At 44.8% G+C, this 19,468-nt stretch overlaps 2 protein-coding genes across 4 annotated transcripts in view; one reads left to right on the top strand and one right to left on the bottom strand.

The window, feature by feature from the left end:
- Nucleotides 1-74: 74 nt before the first annotated feature.
- On the bottom strand, nt 75-9,595 carry LOC311581996 (ashwin). Its single transcript, XM_084754596.1, has 4 exons — nt 9,321-9,595; nt 7,384-7,550; nt 4,274-4,649; nt 75-2,811 (listed from the first exon to the last, which is right to left on the bottom strand). The coding sequence occupies exons 1-4, from the start codon at nt 9,417-9,419 to the stop codon at nt 2,755-2,757; spliced, it is 699 nt and encodes a 232-aa protein (XP_084610722.1). The 5' UTR covers nt 9,420-9,595; the 3' UTR covers nt 75-2,754.
- Nucleotides 9,596-10,262: 667 nt separating this feature from the next.
- TGFBRAP1 (transforming growth factor beta receptor associated protein 1) overlaps nt 10,263-19,468 on the top strand; it is a 44,400-nt gene continuing 35,194 nt past the window's right edge. The window contains exon 1 of one of the 3 annotated variants that reach the window (XM_084754592.1): nt 10,263-10,472. In XM_084754592.1, the coding sequence (XP_084610718.1) occupies nt 10,397-10,472 (76 nt within the window). In that variant the 5' untranslated portion in view covers nt 10,263-10,396. Of the gene's footprint in view, nt 10,473-13,378; nt 13,510-19,468 lie in introns of those variants that run through there. The other 2 variants (XM_084754593.1, XM_084754594.1) reach the window with 2 other exon arrangements.

Consider the following 19,468-nt stretch of genomic DNA (forward strand, 5'->3'; position numbering starts at 1 on the left):
ATCAGTTTCTTCAGTCACATGAGCCACAGAAATATCTTTTTCTTTTGTTTCACAAGTGATAGACCTACTCAAGATAATTTTACTCAGTTTATTTAAATAATGACAAGGCTACATAAAAGACTATACATACAAAAAAAAAAAAAAAAAACAAAACCCGTACATTACAAGGTCAACGTTTTCTATACTGAATTATAAAACTTACAGAAGCGTTTAATAAAAGCACACTTAAAAACATGTTGACCAATTAGAAGCCTCTCAACAATGCTCAAATTCCACAGTAGTAAGTAGAGGAAGCTCTTACATACAGGGACGATTGAATCTACTGGCAGTTTTACTTAATGTAAGTTTTTAAAAGGTCACTGCTGTTGAATGAGTCTCTACATCAGTTTTAGAACTGTCTCTCAAACTTAAGTCAATCAAAGCAGAATTTCAAATAAAAACTTCAGTTCTGAAGAATTTTAATACCAGCGAATACAGTCTTATGGTAGTGGTGAGCCACTCTTCCAAGTGTCTGGCAGCTGTCTAGACTAGTAAGGCTACTCTGGAAAATATGCTGCTATTACAGCCTTTGGGAAGCCATTTAGTGTCTTGGTGCTGCAGGGTTCCAGACTGTAGGATCCACACAGTGATCTATGATCCCTCCGAAGTAAGAGGATTAGGGTCAGACTATCTTCACCCCTTAGTGAATGGAGTAAGGTCACAGACACAATACAACTTGCAAATCTAAGTCTGAAGCTTAGACCTAGAGAAAAGAGGAAGGAGAACGGGACAGAAAGTAGAATATACAAAGAAGGAAAAAAGAACAAGGCTGACTTGCAGATTGTAGATGTGGTGCCTCGTGCACCTTACAAGCTACCCACTGTCTCGAACGCCATCCGCTTGCCCGACCCAGTAAGACGAATAGCTGGCCTCACTGGGACACAGAACCAAAAGCAACAGTACTAAGCCTATGTTAGTAAGCAAACTTACCCCAGAACTGTTCACCACTCTCACTGCATCCTTCTAACCCGAACTGAAACAAAGGCTCAGAACAAGACTTCCAATGTCACTGCTCCAGATTCCCAGCGCTCAGGGCGCTTCATCACATGGAGGAGGCCAGTTCCATGATCCCTTTAGGAGGCACAGTGCTCCGTGGCACAGAGTACGTAGCGCACAGGGCATGGGTCAATGCTTTGCCACCTCGCAAACTCAAAACAGCTCAGTAATATGCTGCTATGTGAGCGTAGATGCTGAATGTTCATAGCATAAACTTCAATTTGAAGCAACAGTGTTACAGTTCAGCTGTTATTACCAACCTACTCTGTAAGTTATATACAAATTAAAAATTAATTTCACTGAGTAACTAAAAATAAGTTCTCACTGACTTAAAATTATCAAATGGCTAACTCTCTTTAAAGAGAAATGCCGGTGGAAGCAGAAGGGCCAACTGAATGCAAAATATGTGTCATCCTACTCTAAAAGCTGCACTTTTAAACTCTCCCTTGACAACTATATGTAAGAGCGCAGTTCCCTTCAGCAATATTATCAAATCATGCAGCATTTAATATGCATCAATTTTGGTTATGTGTACAAATGTAGTCTGAAAAAAAAAAAAGCAGAACACTTAAAAACTGCAGGGCTGATGTGTAAGAACAGTTTTCACCTGCAAGGCTGAATTATTTTTTTGTAAGGCTATATGATAATTGAATAAAAATGCTTGTTTTAACAAACCAAAGAAAGGAGATGACCTTAAGGCATATCAACAAAGCAAACCACCAATCTGAAGATTATACATGAAAGACAGTATGAAGTATGTTTTGCTCTTAGTTAGAAATATAAAGGAGGGAGCAGATACCAGAAGTCAAGGACATAGAGCAAACAAGGTTTTCTTTTTCGCCTGTATTATACAAGTGGACAATGCTGCTTTCACAAAAATAAAAATACCACCAGTTAACCCTGCATGGGACGGCTCTGCAGGAAGCTGTATGATAGCACAGAAACCTCGTTGAACCAGAAGTTCACTTCTCCTCTGAGGCACTCTACAGTGAATTCCAACTCCAGTGGCCAACAATGACCACTGTCTGCTCCCCAGGACTCTGGGAGGCACCCCACCCCCACTGCCACATGTTCTGGACTGTCCTAATATCTAGAACTCCAGCACCCAGCATTCCCAAACTTTCTGCCATCAAGTACTGCCTCTAACATGATTACTCCACTAGCAGGCTTTGAAATATGTCTGTTTAAAAAAAATGGAGCTCACAAAAGAAATAGCTGAACTCACAGTGAGACCTCAAGCCGCACAAAGAAAGATCAGGCAAGACAGTCTAAGGACACAGCAGCAGCTTTTGGCACTGAGAGGGAAGAGAGGCAAGGCCGGGCTTCCCTTTTGCCTTCCGTGGGATAAAGTGGCACATGCAGCTGAAGAATAGAAAGCTTTTCCATCAACACCATCAACACACTTTTCTTGGCAAACCCTTCAAGATGCAGGTGGAAATACTGTGAACTGCTATATGCTTCTGCTTGGGAAATGAAAGTTACAGAAATGTGTACAAAACTCTATTTTAAAAAGAAATTCTTCCCTAATTGGGACATGAATGTCAAGGCATTGTAAGGAAGGGGGAAAAAATGGAGGGAGGGAGAGAAAGGAAAGACTTTTATTTTCCACACCTATTTTAAACCTCAAGAAAATCCCACAGCAGTCAGGCTGTCCGTGAGCGCTGTGGGCTCATCTGAGAACCGCAGCTGCAGCTCTAGTCACATTCTGGAAGCTTCCCCTCACGGCCATGTAACATGCTGGATCTTCCTCTTAGCTTCTGGAGGCTTCAGGTGATTCTAGAGGACAGTAGCAGAACCAGTTAATAGGACCACATAGTTTAGTTTTACAATTAAGCTTAGTTGTTTAGGCGTTAAGATGTTTTTAAGTCTAGATAGATGTTTTAAGTTGATAATGACGAGATAACGTATATATTGATTTACATTCAGAATTTTAGACCCACCAAGAGGCTGCCAAATACAAACAGCCAAAACACTAAGAATGGAACATTTATATAATTCCTGTGTCTGGTTCTTCTTGCTACAGGTAGTTTATTGTATATATGTGTAATAAAATAAATGTATACGTAAAAAATAAAAAATGTTTAATAAAAAAGTAAAACAAAACAAAACAAAACAAACAAACAAACAAAAATCACAAACAGCTTAAATGAGCACTCAACCAGCCAAGGTCAGCTACAGCTACAGCTAGAGCACTGCTGCCCCCTGGTGGGAACGGTGCTGGATGAAAAACTAAGTCTCAACTCTCATTTGTCTGTTCTGTGGGTCTCACGTTTTGTACCAAAATCATTTACACTTACACACACCCACACCAACACACATGAGCCTGAACTTTATCCCACAAATGGCAGAACAAGAAACTGCAAAAGGTAGAGGCAAAAGGCTTCTCTTGGCTTTCTTAGAGCTCCTAGGGTGACCTAATAGGCAGAGCTGAGCACTGGCTGCAGCAAACAGCCTTAGGCCTAGGCCAAATACTTCTTCATAAACATGCTGCCCCAGACAACAACATTCTTGGCCTCACTAACAAAGGAGTGCTTAGCCTTTTAATTCCGAGATGGAAAGTGAAAATTTTAGGAAATGTACCTTTCTACATTCATTCACTCTGTATAGAAAGAAATTTAGTGAACTTTAGAAAACAATAATCATTGTGTAATTTAAATTCCAGGATATATATGAGCAATGAAATATGAAAACCAGACCAATTCAGAGTTCAAGGGCTGCCATGTGGGCCTCGTAGACTGTGCAGTCAGTGGTACCACGTGCGATCCCTTCCTTGGCAGTGTCTACTCATTCTGGAATGGGCACTTACTGAGCTGCAGAGATTTCACCCTCTGCTCCTTAGCCCAGTCTAGCCAGGGACGCACACTATACTGTGATGGGGTACCTACTGGGGTAGACTAGGAAGGCTACAGAGACTGGGTATGTGGGTGGCACCCCAATCAGGGTGTTCATGGGTTCTGTGCAGGTGAGCCCACTAAGCCTGCTGTGCTACAGGGTCTGCTCTCAGGGTGAACCTTTATATCATTATAGTAAGGAAAGAGTGTCGACTAAATTATCAAAATTCCATTATAGTTTGACGTGGAGCCAAATGTTAAACTATACTGTTTGCAGATCATAGATCACTAAAGGAAATAGGCCTGTTGTCAGCACCCCAGCCTCCCAAAAAGGGAATAGGCACAGCCAGATGACCTGGGGCTACTGCTCAGTGCCAGGCTCAATTGGGAAGCCACCCCACACTTACCGTGGCCTCTGCCTCTTCCTTAGGAGCAACCCGTTTTAATTTCACAGGAGTAGTTCCAACAGGGGACAAAGGCGGCGACTTCACTGGACCCGAAGGAATTTTCCTATGTGTTAAGTCATGGTTCTGTTTAGTGTTATTGTTACTGTGCTCCATTTTATTGTTCATAGGCAGATAGGAAGACAAAATTAGGGGTGAAATCCTCGAAGAGGAACTTGGTAATTTCCGTACGGTGTCACTGCTGGAGCCTGTCTGGGCGAGAGGCTGGAGTCGGTCGTCTGCTCCGTTCTCTGTCTTCTTCACTTTGATGCTGGTGCTTGTTGAGCTCCCATCGAACACAATGAGGGGCCTTTTCCTTAGTCCATCCATAGCACTACTCCTGAAATCAGAGAGGTGTTCTCTTGAAAAGCACCACACAGGCTGGCAGAGCAGTACTGGAGTCAGTCAGACAAAACAGCAAGATCTATTCAACAGACTGGGGTAAAGGGAGCTATTTGAAGTATGACTCTCAGGCTCAAAGAAATAATTGTCTACTGCTTTAAAGTATAAAATATTTATTTAAAAGAAAGGATAAATGAGTTATACAAGTTGAGTACTAGCTGATCAGATCATTGCCATATCAATCACTGGTCTACTTTTATCACAAGAATATACATCTTAGGTACAGCAGATAGATATGATTCTATAGAAAGATAAGGTCTTCAAAAACCTCAGAGACATGCAGAATATGGCATTTTAAAATGTTTTTATTATTTTAAAGACTCACTGACAATGAGACAGGTTAACTCCTGGCAACACCCAGCCTACCTCAAAGAGGATAATGAGCACCAAAGAACCTCCTTATGGAGATGGCTTCAAATGTGGCAAACAAGCCACTGGACAAAATGTCCTCATTTCTACTACAGACAGAATTCTGCCTAAAAAATGGCAAGCTTGGATGCAGGCAGAGTCAACGGCCAAACTCTGCCAAGACAAGGTAAGCAAGTCCTCAATAGTTCCTGCCTCACAAATATGTCTGTCAGATATGCTGGGCCAGAAGGCTGAGGAAGATGTTCCAACATAATAGAGAGTTTTGAGTGACTATTCAGGTAGAAAACTGTCTCTATCATCAACTCATTTGGAAAGCTACTAATGTGCACTCCTGGGTATACGCAGGTAGTCAAGTTTATTCCTTCTCAAGTCTCTGATGTAGTTGAAGACCAGGTAGCTTAGTTTTACAATGAAGCTTAGTTGTTTAGGGGTTAAGATGTTTTTAGGTATAGACAGATGTTTTAAGTTGATAATGACAAGATGTGACAGAGACTGATTTATATTCAGAATTTTAGACACACCAAGATAGGAAAGATGTTTTCTTTCTTTCCTTTTTTGTTTTGTTTTGTTTTTTTTTGTTTTTTTGAGACAGAGTTTCTCTATGTAACCTTGACTGTCCTGGACTTGCTTTATAGACCAGCTGGCCTTGAACTCACAGCAATCCATCTGCCTCTACCTCCCAAGTGCTGGGATTAAAGGTGTGCACAACCACACCCGGCTGAAAGATTTTTCTTAAGGCTGTCAAACACAAATAGCCAAAACACTAAGAATGTAACATTTATATAATTCATGATTGTGTCATGGTTCTTCTTGCTATAGGTAGTTTATTGTATATATGTGTAATAATATAAATGTATATGCAAAAAATTTAAAAATGTTTAAAAAAGAAATTTCATTATCATTTATAAAAATATAATTCTAAAATGTTGAAATAGATGTCCTTCATGGTCTTGTCCGTTTGAATGCTTGTTCCCCAGTAGGTGGTGCTGTACGGGCGGTTTTGGAAGTGTAGTCTCACTAGGGGTACCTCAATGTGGGAAGGTTATGAGAATTCAAAGATGCCTGCCATTCCTAGTTTGCTCTCCATTTCCTGCTTGCACTGTCAGCAGCTGCTGCCACAACTCCCTGCCTGATGGGATCATCCCTCTGGAACCATAAGCCCAAATAAGCCCTCCTTTCTACAAATTGCCTTGATCATGGTGTTTTAGCAACCAAATAGCAAAGTATTTGTTAGTATAAATATTAACTAGCTCCACAGTAAAACGAGCAGCTTTTTAGTGGTGTTATTCTGACCACATTATCATAGTCAATTATTATCTAACTAAGAGAAACTATAAGACTGTACCAAGACTCCCAGAGTAGTCCACGAACAACAAAGCAAAACCTACTGCACTCGCTAAGATCTAGACACTTGGTAATCAGTGATTAAAATATCTCTACAATTTTAATCACGGGATTTGATGAATCTTCGTGCCCATTGGTTAGCTGGATCTGGGCCTGGGTAGTGGTCAGCCCACCAGCTCTCCCCCTACACCACCAGGGCAAAGTCTCCAGCACTGCCCCAGCTAGCTCATCCAATGCCACAGAGGCAAGGAGAGGGCCAACTCTGCCACTCTCATGCCCTCAGGCCATCTTACCCACAACCCTGCTACCAGGGCCAGCTCTACAGCCTTCTTAGCTGAGTTCCCTCATTCCATCTGTGGAACGCCCCACCTTGAATTACTTCTCAGTTCAATAGGGAACATGATCCTGTTAAAAACTCATCTTGTAGGGTCACCATCATCACTGTCTCAAAACCTATTCACAGCTTGCCATCTCAGAGAAAGGCAAATCCTCAGAATCCACAATTGATCCCACAATTCCTACCATTCACTCACAGTGACTGTTTTACCTCCATTTCTCTCTAATCCTAGACCTAATACATGACAAGCACTTTGCTTCTCTAGGTTCTCAGAGTGTGGAATAAAACAAATCTCAACTTCTTACGGGTCTTTCTACTGAAATGTCATTCTGAGGTCAAGCAGTTGCTGGATATTTTACCACAAATTACCATTCTCTCTCCATGGTTTACCTGTCTCCTTACCATTTGTCACTGCCCATCACAGCAGGCATTTAATTTAACTCTCTCAACTATGCATGAAAGAAGGGGTGTCCGTATTACCTACTATCAATCATAGCACTTGGTGCTCAACGAACAGCTACCAAATGAACGTCTTTTCGCTTAAGTTTATCTGGCGGGGAAAAAAACCAAAAACAAAACACTTTAGTCATGAAGGATTAGATGAACATGCATTGAAAAGTACCTTTTGGTCTCATTCTTTACTTCATGATGTTCTCTCTTCTTTTCCATCATTTTCCCCCATCTATTCTTTGGCAAATCCCTCTGAGGCAATGGTATGGCATGCTGGACGTAAAGGTCAGTAAGGTTGTCTTTGTTTACTCTGACATCATTTTCAACAGCTATGTTCTTCTGTGTGAAAGGAAACAAAAATAATCTCAAAACATCTTTCATTTAAAACCTACCCATTTACCTAACAAGGTTAAAGCATTATGCTTAAATAAATCATAAAACTATTCTCCCAATTATTAAAATGTTATTATTAGGTAGGGTATTAAAGACCTATTAAACTCTATAAATTCAAGTTCAGCCTCATCTTAAGAGTGCCACATGCCCTCACTCACTATGAGGGATACTGTCCATTAAGTGTTGGCCAACTCCAGCAGTAGAGGACCATTATCATTACTACTACCACCAGCAGCACCACCTTCTTAATCTGAATGCAAATGCGGCACTGCCTGAGAAAAACAGGTAAAAGAAAGCATACGGTCAACATTCTGTCCATGAGCTGCTCTGACTATGGTCAAACTGGTGGGGTAGGAGCTCAGTCTCACCCCTGCTTTATTTCTCATGTTTCTTTCAATATGGTAGGTACCGGCTTTTTGTTTTGTTTTGGTGCTGAGGTCTGAACCCAGTGCCTTAAATATGTCAAGCGAGGGCTTTACCATGAAGAGCCCCATCCCAACACACACGCGCACACACACACACACACACACACACACACACAGCTCCTACATAGCTTTTTGAAATGAGCTTAACTACTGCAGACGGAAACCCAACTCTGCATTCTGATGACAGTAACAGTAACCATCCAGGCAGCCTGTCCCACCTCGTTTTCACCATTCAATTCAGTCCAATCACCTATAACCCCACTGTCCACTTCCCAGCTCCCTCTAAACATCTTGACGCACAATAACGCACAACACCCAGGAGGAAATATACATTCTGCGTAACTGAAAAATCAACACCAGCTAATTAGACTTCCTTTCCAAACTTTTAAACCATTTTATTCCTCCTTCATACAGTGTACGGCTGGCTTTCATCCTGCATTCGGGGTGGGAGTACCCAGAGACTCTTGAACAACATTCCCTGAGGACTTAATCTATTTGGAAACACTTGAAGAGGGTGGAATCTGGCAACAGTGGATCAACATTAAGAACTGGTTAAATGTAGTTTCAGGGCACATACGGAAGCTACTTAATGAGAAATTGACGATGAAACTCAATAATGTTTTAATAAACCCTTAATAATCCAAGTGTGATTAAAAGCTTGAGAACCACAGGTTAAAGGTCATTATCAAAATAAAGAAAGATACTGAGAGGAAGAAAACCACATGGAAAACAAAACTCTAGTGAAACTCAAAAATTCTGTCACTTTAAATAGGACTTATCACGCTTTTCTTTCATGTTCTATTTGTTAGGTTACACCACGTGAAAAAACAAAAACAAAACAAAAGCAAGCACCACCTGGAAAACCAGGAGCCTTAAGTTCTCCTATCGATGTCTGTGTTTAGATAAATGATATTAGGAAGTAAGTTCATCGCTCCGGGACTCAGTTTCAGCGTCTCTAAAGGAGGTGAGAATCTGTGTAACGGACTATTTCTCAGAAGCACTGGATGCAGCCCTCAGTGTCCCAGCCTTCTTCCCTCCCGGTCTGCGCTCCTAGTCCCTCTCTTCCGCAGGCTGTTGCTTGCACACAGGCAGGGGAGGTTGTCTGAAACACCCTCTCGAGCTATGGAGGCTTTCGCGGGGATTCCCGCCACTCTCCGGAGGTTTCCTTTGGGGATCCGAGGGAGGCAAGCCCCCATCGGATCTGTGTGGGCGAGGACCGGCCGGGAGCCTCCCGCGGGCCTGCCTGTCCTCCCGGCTGCCCGTCCGTCCTCAGTCGGCCCGAGCGCCCCACCTGCTCCAGTGTAAGAAGGAGAAACTCCTGGGACAGTAGCTCAGGGTGCAGCAGCAGTTCCGCGTCCGTGCAGCTGCGACCGCCCACATCCCCCGCCATGGTCGTCGCCAGGAGACCCCCGGCCGGCTACCCACAAGGCACCGCAGCGGAAGCGTCACGGAAGTGACATACGGGGGCGGGACTCTGGTGTCTGCGCGCTGGAGACGTGATGCCATCGCAGAGGGTGGAGGGCTGGCATCCCTGGCTGAGGCAGCGTAGCCAAAGGGATGAACTGGGACGCAGAGCGGAAGGGGAGTCCCGCCCCGGCCGCGCCGGAAGCACGGAAGGCGAAGCAACCCGATCGGGCCGCCATTGGTCGCGCCTCCTGTGACGTAGCAAGGCAGAAGGGGCTGGGATTCTCCCGACTGCAAGGAGAGACCGAATCGAATTGGCCAAGAGGGCAAATATCCCTGACCCTGATTGGAATTATCATGTCAGAAGCCATTCTTCTTTTCGCTTTTTACAATGTCTCAATCGTTTATTGCCTAATCTCCTTTCTATATAAAGTAAGACAAAATAATTCCCTGTAATCCCCGCGCCTCGGAGGCATCAAGGATTGTTCCCTGAAATGATAACTTTTAAACCAACCAGCCCACGTGTAGAAAACAGAACCAGCAGAGAAAGTAGCAGCGACAGTCTAAAGGCTGTTACACCGTTGTTTCTCAGAAGAGCCTGATGTGCTACGAGAATGCCTTTTTCTTGAATGAGTAATCAAAATAGGAATTGTACGTGAGGTATATGCACTTGTGAAGCACTGAGTGTTATTGGAAAATCACTGATCGTAGCATTCAATGGATTATAACCTAATTCCCACTCTCAGTAAGGACAAATACTTCCTCTCCCTTATAGCTTCTTATCTCTGAGATAAAATTGTAATTGTCTCACAATGTTCTAAGGATTACATCTAAAGTACGTCAAATGCCTCTCCAGTTGTCTCTACCTGGACATTAGTAGCCTGTTGATGGACATCAAGAAAGACAAGCCGCAAAGAGGTGGTTTATGAAGCACTAAGTCTAATAGTCTGGAAATGTGGGTCCATGCCCTGGCTCTACTCCTTGTCCTCACGGCTTTCTGGCCCCACCACCCAAGCTGAAGCTGCAAAAATTGTGACCGGTAAGATCTGTCGTTTTTACTCCTTCCAGTACCCAAAGCAGATCCTGGCCTAAAATAAATCTATTAGAGATATTTGGGGGTGCATCTAAAGAAGAAATTATGGGTTGGGAGACATTGTAGTTTGAGACAAAAAAAAATTAAGATTAAGAGAGAAAGAAGTATAATGAGTTTCATATCCATCCATTCCTACCCACAAGGGATGGTAGACAATGCTTGCCTACTCCTTCCTGGGCTCCTCTATGGTTAGCAACATTGCTGTGTTGTAAAGGGCATCTCCAGCACAAACAGGTCCCCAGGTTCCAGCCCAGCATCACTATTAAGTGTCTCTTAAAGATAGTATAGAGCAGAGAGCTTGATAGAAGTGGGGTACATTATTGTTTCTTAAAATTACATGTACTATCTATAGGCCCGGCCAGCAATCAATCAAGACAAAGGCACTTGTTATATTTCAAAATAGTCTTAGTTAACCTGCGGCAGGGCAGATATCAATCCTCTAAATTACCTCCCATAGTGGAGCAGGCATGGGATCCCTGCCTCAATCCCATGCCATCTGCTTCTAATAACTTCTATCAAGTTACCTCCCATCAATAATCCCAAATACTTATTAATGTTCTTCATCTGGGCTGGATTCTCCCTCCACGCCAACCATGTGAGTCTTCTCCATCTAACCCATGGCAGCCTTCCTCTCTTCCCTTCAGGTCTCTCTCCTTTCTCCTCGTGGTGGTCCTTTCTTCTTCCTTTTCCCAGGATCCCTCTCTCTCCTAGCCCCACCTATCTCCTCTGCCCTGCCCAGGTGGGATGGCATTTTTATTAAGCAAAAGGTGGGTCACACAGACAGAAAGCAGTAATTAGCATCAAAATACATCAGACCCTCCCCCAACAGTGCATAGCACAAGGCAGAGGATGCTAAGTCTTGGAAGTTTGGCAGCTGTTGAAGCACGCAGTTGTATTTATGAAATACTCCATTTTTAAAAAAGTTTTCTGTCAGAACACATCTTTGCACACCCTATAAAAACTCTTATATTGTTTCATACAGGGCCAGGGATTATTTAACAAATATTAATAGCCGGGCGTGGTGGTGCACGCCTTTAATCCCAGCCCTCAGGAGGCAGAGGCAGGCAGATCACTGTGAGTTCGAGGCCAGCCTGGTCTACAAAGCGAATCCAGGACAGCCAAGGCTACACAGAGAGACCCTGTCTCGAAAAACCAAACCAAACCAAACCAAAACAACAACAACAAAACCCAAACAAACAAATATTAATAAATGAATTAAATTCAATTGATGGGGTAGAGATGACTCAGCAGTTAAAAGCACTTGCTGCTCTTGCATAGGACTAGAGTTTGGTTTCCAGCATCTACCTGGCTTACAGCCACCTATAACTCTGATCTGATGTCCTCTTCTGGCCTCTGTGTGGTTCTATACTCACATGGTGCGCCGCGCGCGTGCGCACACACACACACACACACACACACACACACACACACAGGCAAAACATTCATAGATATAAAGGTAAATTTTTTCAAAAATTCATTTGAAAACCATGACACTATATTTGTTTTTAAATGGACCCAACAGAAACAACATGAAGAATTTAGTTAACTTATGAAGATATCTAAGCATGTTTTAATCCAGGCATTATCTAAAGGGGTATCATTTATGATGTAGATTAATCAATATGTCCCAAGAACAGATGTTTCAACTATAGAGCCTGCCATTAAAAAAAAAAATCCTGTAATGAGCCCTTGTGTAAAGAATTGTTTCTGATTTTCTTCTTCTTCTTCTCCTCCTACTCCTCCTCATCCTCCTCCTCCTCCTTCTCCTTCTTCTTTTCTGTTTTGTTTTTTGATAATGTTTATCTTCACTTTTGGATCATCTAGAGTGGCATGTAAAAGTTGTTCCATAAACTATTTAATCGGTAGGACTTAATTTTATGTTACATATTGTGAGCTCTTGCTCTGATCCTTACTAGCATGAGATTCAAGACAAGTCATCTACCTCTCTTTGCCTCAGTAAAACGGGATTGAAATTCGTGGGTAGCACACACTGGACTCGAGGTCTGTAATCAGTCAGTAGAAGTCTTTTCTAAGGCCCCACCATTACATGCTTTCCTCCTTTGAAACAAGACTACAGAATAGTATGTCTTGTTATTCACCCTCGGAGCTTGGGATGACATCTTTCCTACAAATTCTGGGGACAGGGCGATGCGGGGGCGTGTATGGAGTGGGGAACAGGTTGGTGGTAGGGTACCCTAAGCCAACTCATTAGCGGATTCTCAAGTCAGGGGAAATAACTAGAAAAACCTTTTTTGTGTGTGTGCTGACAACACTGGTGACTCTGGAGGAGCGTCCTAACCTTTTATCAAAAAACTGGGCTTTGATTCTATAAGGAAGACAGATTCTAGGATTCTTCTTTGGGGCTTGACACAAAGGAGTAGCCATGAAGGACTGCCCCAAAAGAAGTGGGTGGAATCACCCCAGGACTCCCAGCTTGGAAGGAATAGCCTGCAAATATGTTCCTTCCCTGCGGGACTTGGATTCCTTCTGCCTGGACTAGCAGTAGGCCTGGGGCCCGATGGGCAGTGACCCCCTATGGCACACTGAGGTCCAGGAGGCAGCGCCGCCCGCAAGTTGGGGCCGGGTTGCAGGAAGCATCTGTCCGGCTTACAGTGCAGCGGTGTAGCAGCCAGCCATGGAGTGGAAAGCTAAGAAGACCAGAAGGCGCTTCCTCCGCGCTTCCCAGGCGGGCAGTGGCGGCGCTCTCCTAGGGCTGCGGCCGGGGTCTGCGCCGCCTGCGCACTCGCCCCTGCGCCGTCGCCCGCCTTCCCGACCGCCGGGCCCTGATGCGGAGCCCCCCAGCGGCGCGCGCCTGCCTGGGCACCGGCGAGCGAGCGCCCGCCCTCCGCCGGCGCCGGGCGGCGGCCCACGTGACGGGAAGCGGCGGCGGCGGGGCCGGCAGCCCAGGAGCCGCGGCCGGAGCGGGCGGCGGGGCCCCAGGCCGCGGGCGGCGCGGGACGGCTGCGCTACGCCGGTGAGAGCGGTGAGAGGCGAGGGGCGGCCTGCGGGAGCGGCGGGTGCGCGGCCGGCCATGGCGAGCGCCCGCGCAGGTGCAGCGGGGTGGGAGCGGGCGGGTGCCTGCGTGACTGGGCCAGGTGTGCCGCTAGGGGCCGGCGCGCAGGCTTGCGGGGAGCCTGGGGTGTCCGCCCGTGCGGGGTCACTGTACACTGTGTTTTGGGGGTGTGTCAGTACAAGGCAGAGGAAAATCCGACAGACCTCGTCCTTGAACTTGCGTTTCTGGGGGTAAAAATCGGGACCAGGAAGGATCTTGCTGGTGTGCCTCCACCCTTGGGGCGGAACGATTGGGGTGCTTACTGTAATTGAAGTTTCCCGAGCTCTGTGGGTTAGGAGTGGAAATTGGGGTCAGGCTCAGGTCTGAATTGAGAGACTGGGAGACAGACAGTGGGGTGTTAAAGAGGAAAGAGGAGGCCTGTGTTCGGTCCCCAGTCTTTTCCACCAGGGCAGGGGCTGGGAGCTGCACCCCAGTGAGACTTTTCCTTTCCACCGCCTTCTGCCTGATGCCCCGTGCTTCATGAGGCTGTCCAGTTGCCTCCTGGTGTTGCCTCTGTCTAAAGATTGCTGGTTGAGTCTCAGAGGTCGCTGCTCTGGGGCTACAACTTGAATACTGAAGTGTTTTCACACCGTGCTTCTTGGTTGAGGGCTGTAGCCTAAGCAGATACGGTTGATCACTCCCGTGCTTTTGGGTAGGGCCTGCTGGGGAAGGCGACATTGGTTGTTAATGTGGTGACAAGGGAAGACACTATGAAGAGGGTGCCCTGTGGGCTGGCCCTGCCTACTTGCTGACAGGATGCTGGGCAGAGACTGGCTGGTGTGGTGCCAGCTGCACCCTCACACTGGTGGGCATGATTCTTTCTTGGTCAGCAAACAGAAGATTCAAGCTCCAGGGTCAAAAAGGAAGAGACAGTTGGACAGCTGCTTCCTTTCCTTTTTCCTTTCCTTTCTGCTAACCAAGCAACTGCCATTTGAGTGTGTAGTAAAAAGGCAGTGCTTGACGGCAGGCTCCATGGCTGTGGTGAGGATGAGGCTGTGGGTTTAAATCCGAGTCCTGTCACTTGCCAGGAGTGACCTTTGGATGCTGTTTTCCTGATCAAAACGGGGCTAATAGCTGGCTGTGGTGGTACCTGCATTCAGGAGATAGAAGTAGGGCTGGAAGTTCAAGACCATCACCAGCCATCCGTGACTATGTATCTTCACCAGGTAGCCTAATTATACAAAAGGTGTGTGGATTCTCATAAGACAATGTTCATGGGTGGCATCTATCTCAAGACTTCACACTTGACATAAGTATGGTAAATGATCATTCACTAATAAAAACAAGAGTGTGAGGCAGTGCTTCCACTCTGAAAATCCATGTTCCGTGCTGAGCCATCGTTGATCCCATGGAGGGTTTACTATTGAGTTAGGCTGTGGATTCTGGATTTCAGTTCACCATACATGATACGGTGTGCGTTTTCAGCTCGTTGCTGAGACTTGGCACGACTTTTGGCCTTACTTTCTCCAGTCATATCTGAGTGACAGTCTTCTGTCCCTAGAGTTGGGGACAGAGCTGCTGTTCACTGTTGCAGGCTTGCAGGACCAATTCAGCCTTGGGCTAAAGTCTTTAGAGACAACTCTTGGTATTGGCCTATGCTTCAGGAGCAGCCATAAAAAGTCTGAAGCTTGCTGTTTAAAAAGCAGTAGTGGGGCTTGGGGATGTGGCTCAGCGGGTGGACTGCTAGCCTGACATGACTGAAGGCCTGGTTTCCATCTCTCCAATACCACATAAAGCCAGGTGTAATGGCACAAGGCTATAGGGGGAAGCAAAGGGATCTAGACTTCAAGGGCTTTTTTGTAAGCTTCATAACAAGTTGAAGAGGAGCCTGGGCTACATGAGATCCAAGGAGCAGGCGGCCAGCACAAGTGCAAATGAAAGGTTTTGACAACAAACAAAAACAATACATGTATTTTATAGACCTGACTTGCAATTAACTTTTGTGTTTTTTAAACAGTTATTAACAGCCTTAATGTTAATAATAAAATTTTGATCCTTTATGAAAACCAGGCAATTTCACTGAGTGAGTTCAGCATCTTGTCTTGGTCAGGATCCAGTCCTCGTTAGAAAGACATTAAAATCATCATTTGTGGCAGCCAGGTGTTTGGGTTCTACAGAATAATTTGGCTCAACTCTTACAACTCATCTCCTCTGTGGCAACCCTGACCTGTTTTGCTATATTAAAAAATATGTGACTACTGAATGAATTCAAAACTAACAACTCAGTCCCGGGCTGTCCCAATAAGGTTGAGCGCTTCTTGCAAAATGTGTTCAGAAGTCTTCATCAAGACTTGCGATCAAATTTTTTCTTCATAGTCAGGTAGATGCTGTAGAATAAATTAAAAATTCAGCAAAAATAATGTATGTAAATAGATAACTGGCCGGGCGTGGTTGGTGCACGTCTTTAATCCCAGCACTTGGGAGACAGAGGCAGGAGGATCTCTGTGAGTTCGAGGCCAGCCTGGTCTACAAAGCGAGTCCAGGACAGCCAAGGCTACACAGAGAAACCCTGTCTTGAAAAACCAAAAAATAAAAATAAAAATAAAAATAAAATAGATAACTGCCTGAAATCTCATAGGCATGTGATAACTCTTTGTTGGTGTTTAAAGGTTCTTTGTTGAAGACAGTGTTGTGTGGGAAGTGCTGGAAGACCCCTGTTACCTCCCCCCCTTTCTACTTCTCCATACCCCTTTGCTTCTTCAGCTATAACCATTGATGCAGCTCATTAGGATGAAAATGACATGTTTGTGCCTAGATACACACTAGTCATACATGTATACATACCACTTGTATGTGTGTATGGTCCATGCATACACTATATGTTGAATATATAGTATGTGAGTATATGGTATACAAATATATGAACACAGCCATTCTTAGTACCTATGGATTTGGGTTCCAGGATTCTCCAGGGATACCGACTCTGTGGGGCTTACGTTTTATAGAATGTAAGATGCTACAGTAGTTATGTGTAACATCTACATGCGCTGCCAAAAGCTTTAAGTCACCTCTAGATGAACATGTTTGGTACAGACATATAACAGCTTAGCATGATATATATTATGTGATGTGTCCTGAATACTTTTGATATGGAGTTCACTAGAATCCCATATCCATGGGTTCCATATCTGAACCCATGATAAGGAGACAACTTGTATTTCTATATTTTTATCCTTTGTGTGAGCAAGCCTAGGGGTAGTTAGATACAGATGTGTGCCAGGGTAATATCAAGACAAATTAGACCACCGCTGTCTTCTTCCCTCCCCCGCCCCCACTCTCATCATTGGAACAGGCCAGTACTTTTTTTAACCCAGCCTTTTGCTGTCCCTTCTATACTTATGTTGCAAGTGTTGCTTGGTTACAAGCTAATATATTTGCTGTTGGCTTCCAGCAAACCTCAGGATTGAGTCACTAAACTGGGGTGCTTTTCAGCAAGAACAATTTATGTCAGGTAAATGTATATCCTGATATGACAGGACTGTATCTGAGTCTCAGCAAGACAGGCGGGGTCATAGGATTCACTTCTGGGACCCACATCAGGGAAGTAAGAGCCCTGCTGGCCTCAGGGATCCCTATAAGCCCAATTCCAATGGGGCCCATCACCTTGATGGGTCCAGGCCTCAGCTGTAGTCAGAAAGACTTTAGTTCCGAGAAACTGAAGTCAGCTTGTCTCCTCAGTCAGTACAGCTGGGGAAACGTGGAGCCTCAGTTCTCCAAGTACCAACTGGAGTTGAGCTACCCTGTCCTCCTCAGCCGGCTAGATGACAATGTCGGGGAAACCTGCAGCAGAGTCCAAACCCTGTGTGCAGAGGTAGCTAAACTGACTCACACTTACAAAGAGGTGGCCATGCAATAGCCAGAACTCAGACTCTCAGTTGGCACTGAGGATGCCTGCCACATACTGTTCCCACTGCCATCCTTCGTTTGTACTTGAGCTCTGGGGACCTACACAATGCTTTGCCCTTTCCAAGCCCCAGTGCGCATGCTCCAGCTTCTCCCCTGGTAGCTGCTCTCAGAGCTCAGGCTCTAGCTCTGACCCTACTGAGAGTCAGCTTCCAAGCTATAGAGAAGCATCAGCGGCTAAGAGCACTTGCTCTTATTCCGCCAGAGGACTTGGCATCAGCCGCACATAAGGGCCTGTAACTCCAGCCCCAGGGGACCCTATGCTCCCTTCTGTCCCCCTGCATGCACCCACATAGCATGCACAAATAGACATGCATTTATACACACAATTCATTTTAATTTAAAAAAAGTTAGCTTCCACTGCCGCAGCCCAATGTGAAATATTTGAAATGAGCGAAAGTCCCAGTTTTCCTCTCCCCCTGCCCCCCACAGGTAGGGTTAGGGAGACAGGGTCATGGTCTGCTGCCTAGGATTGCCTTAAACTTGGGGTTTCAAGTAGTCATCCTGCTGCAGCCTCCAAGTAGCCAAGATGGAGGGGTGTCCTCACTGGCCAGGCTTCAAACACCTGTTTGAAAAGCTTTGAACTTGAAGGTACTATCCAGGTGGGTGCTAAGCTAGGGCTCTCTAGTGGAGAGAAATCTCCCCCAAAGTAGTGCAGTCAAGATCCTAAACCCACCACAGAAGCCCCAGGGACAATAAAAGGAGCCTTGTCACGGACAGTTCTGAGTTCTACTTTGTGTCTGTGGATGTGCACATCTGACCGGTTCCTTTACTTCCAGAAAAGGAATCTCGACCTTGTTTCCTTCCTTCTCTTCCCACCTTCTCTCCCCTCCCCCTGCTTTCTTGCCCTACCCTCGTCTTTATCTCTGTCTCTCCAAGGACAGCCTTGCCTTTATCTATTCCAAAAGACTTCCGTACAGAAGCATTGTTTATACAGCATTTTGAAGAACAGAATGACCTAGTGTTCTGGGTGCAAAGTCCACATTGTTGCCCACCTTTCCATCTGAACGAGCTCTGGTCCAAATGTCAGAATGGCCATTTGATTTCTGATCGTTTTTGGTATTAACTCCATTAACCAAAACCCAAAAGAACAAAATTTACTGTGACTTGAGGAAAAGTTACCAAAGCTAATTTTAGATATAATGTCTTTAAAATATAGATAATTAATCTGTAGTGTATTATAGGAGGCACCTTCAGTTACAAGGCTGTGAAACTCACCCCTTGGGGAGCCCCACCCTGCGCCCTGTACTAACAATGATGTCCTGGTACACATAAAGCTTCCCAGGAGCTTTCAAGAAGTTACTTTGTTTAAAAGTGTTAGGCAACTCGAGAATATTGAATATGAGTGTTTGGGTTTTTTTGTTTGTTTGCTTGTTTTACCAGATGCACAGAGCACCTGGCCTTCTTCTCAATGTCCGTGTTCTGTGATACAGCTAGTAATATTATTCTGGTAAAGCACCCATCTTAATCAATGTCATTTTGTCAGAATGTTCTTCCAATATATTTATTTTTGTCCAGAGAAGGAGTTGATCTAATTTTATATGTACATAAATTAAAATATTATGATGTATCTGCAAGCCTCTTTTTTAGATAACGGATCCAATACTTCTGTTTCATTTGTTTGTTCTTGTGCTGTGGCTTTTTGTTCTGTTTGTTTTTACATTTATTTATCATGTGTGTGAGGGGCACATACACATGTGGAGATTAGAGACTAGCTTGTAGCAATAGGTTTTTTTTCCATCTACCATGTGGGTTCCAGGATTGAACTCAGGTCATCCAATTTAGTGGCAGGTGCCCTTACCCACTGAGCCATCTCCCTAGCCTTGCTATGGCTAGCATCCCAAGAGGAAAGTAAGTGGCCTCATGAAGCCTGCTGTCTCAGAAGGTGCAGCCAGTCACCCAGTGTAGGCTTTACCTGGTGTAGGACATCTGTTTCAGTGAGCAGTCTCCCACATGCTCATGTTGTCCTTTGTCTGTTAATAATTAT

The sequence above is a fragment of the Acomys minous genome (genome assembly GCF_964271855.1).
Source record: "Acomys minous genome assembly, chromosome: 13".
Taxonomy (NCBI): Eukaryota; Metazoa; Chordata; class Mammalia; order Rodentia; family Muridae; genus Acomys; species Acomys minous.

Excerpts from the sequence above, each read along its gene's own strand:
- LOC311581996 (XM_084754596.1), bottom strand. The coding sequence starts at position 9,419 with ATGGCGGGGGATGTGGGCGGTCGCAGCTGCACGGACGCGGAACTGCTG. Across the intron at positions 7,551-9,320 it reads TCCTTCTTACACTGGAGCAG|AAGAACATAGCTGTTGAAAA; the intron begins GTGGGGCGCTCG and ends CCTTTCACACAG. Across the intron at positions 4,650-7,383 it reads GTAAAGAATGAGACCAAAAG|GAGTAGTGCTATGGATGGAC; the intron begins GTACTTTTCAAT and ends CTCTGATTTCAG.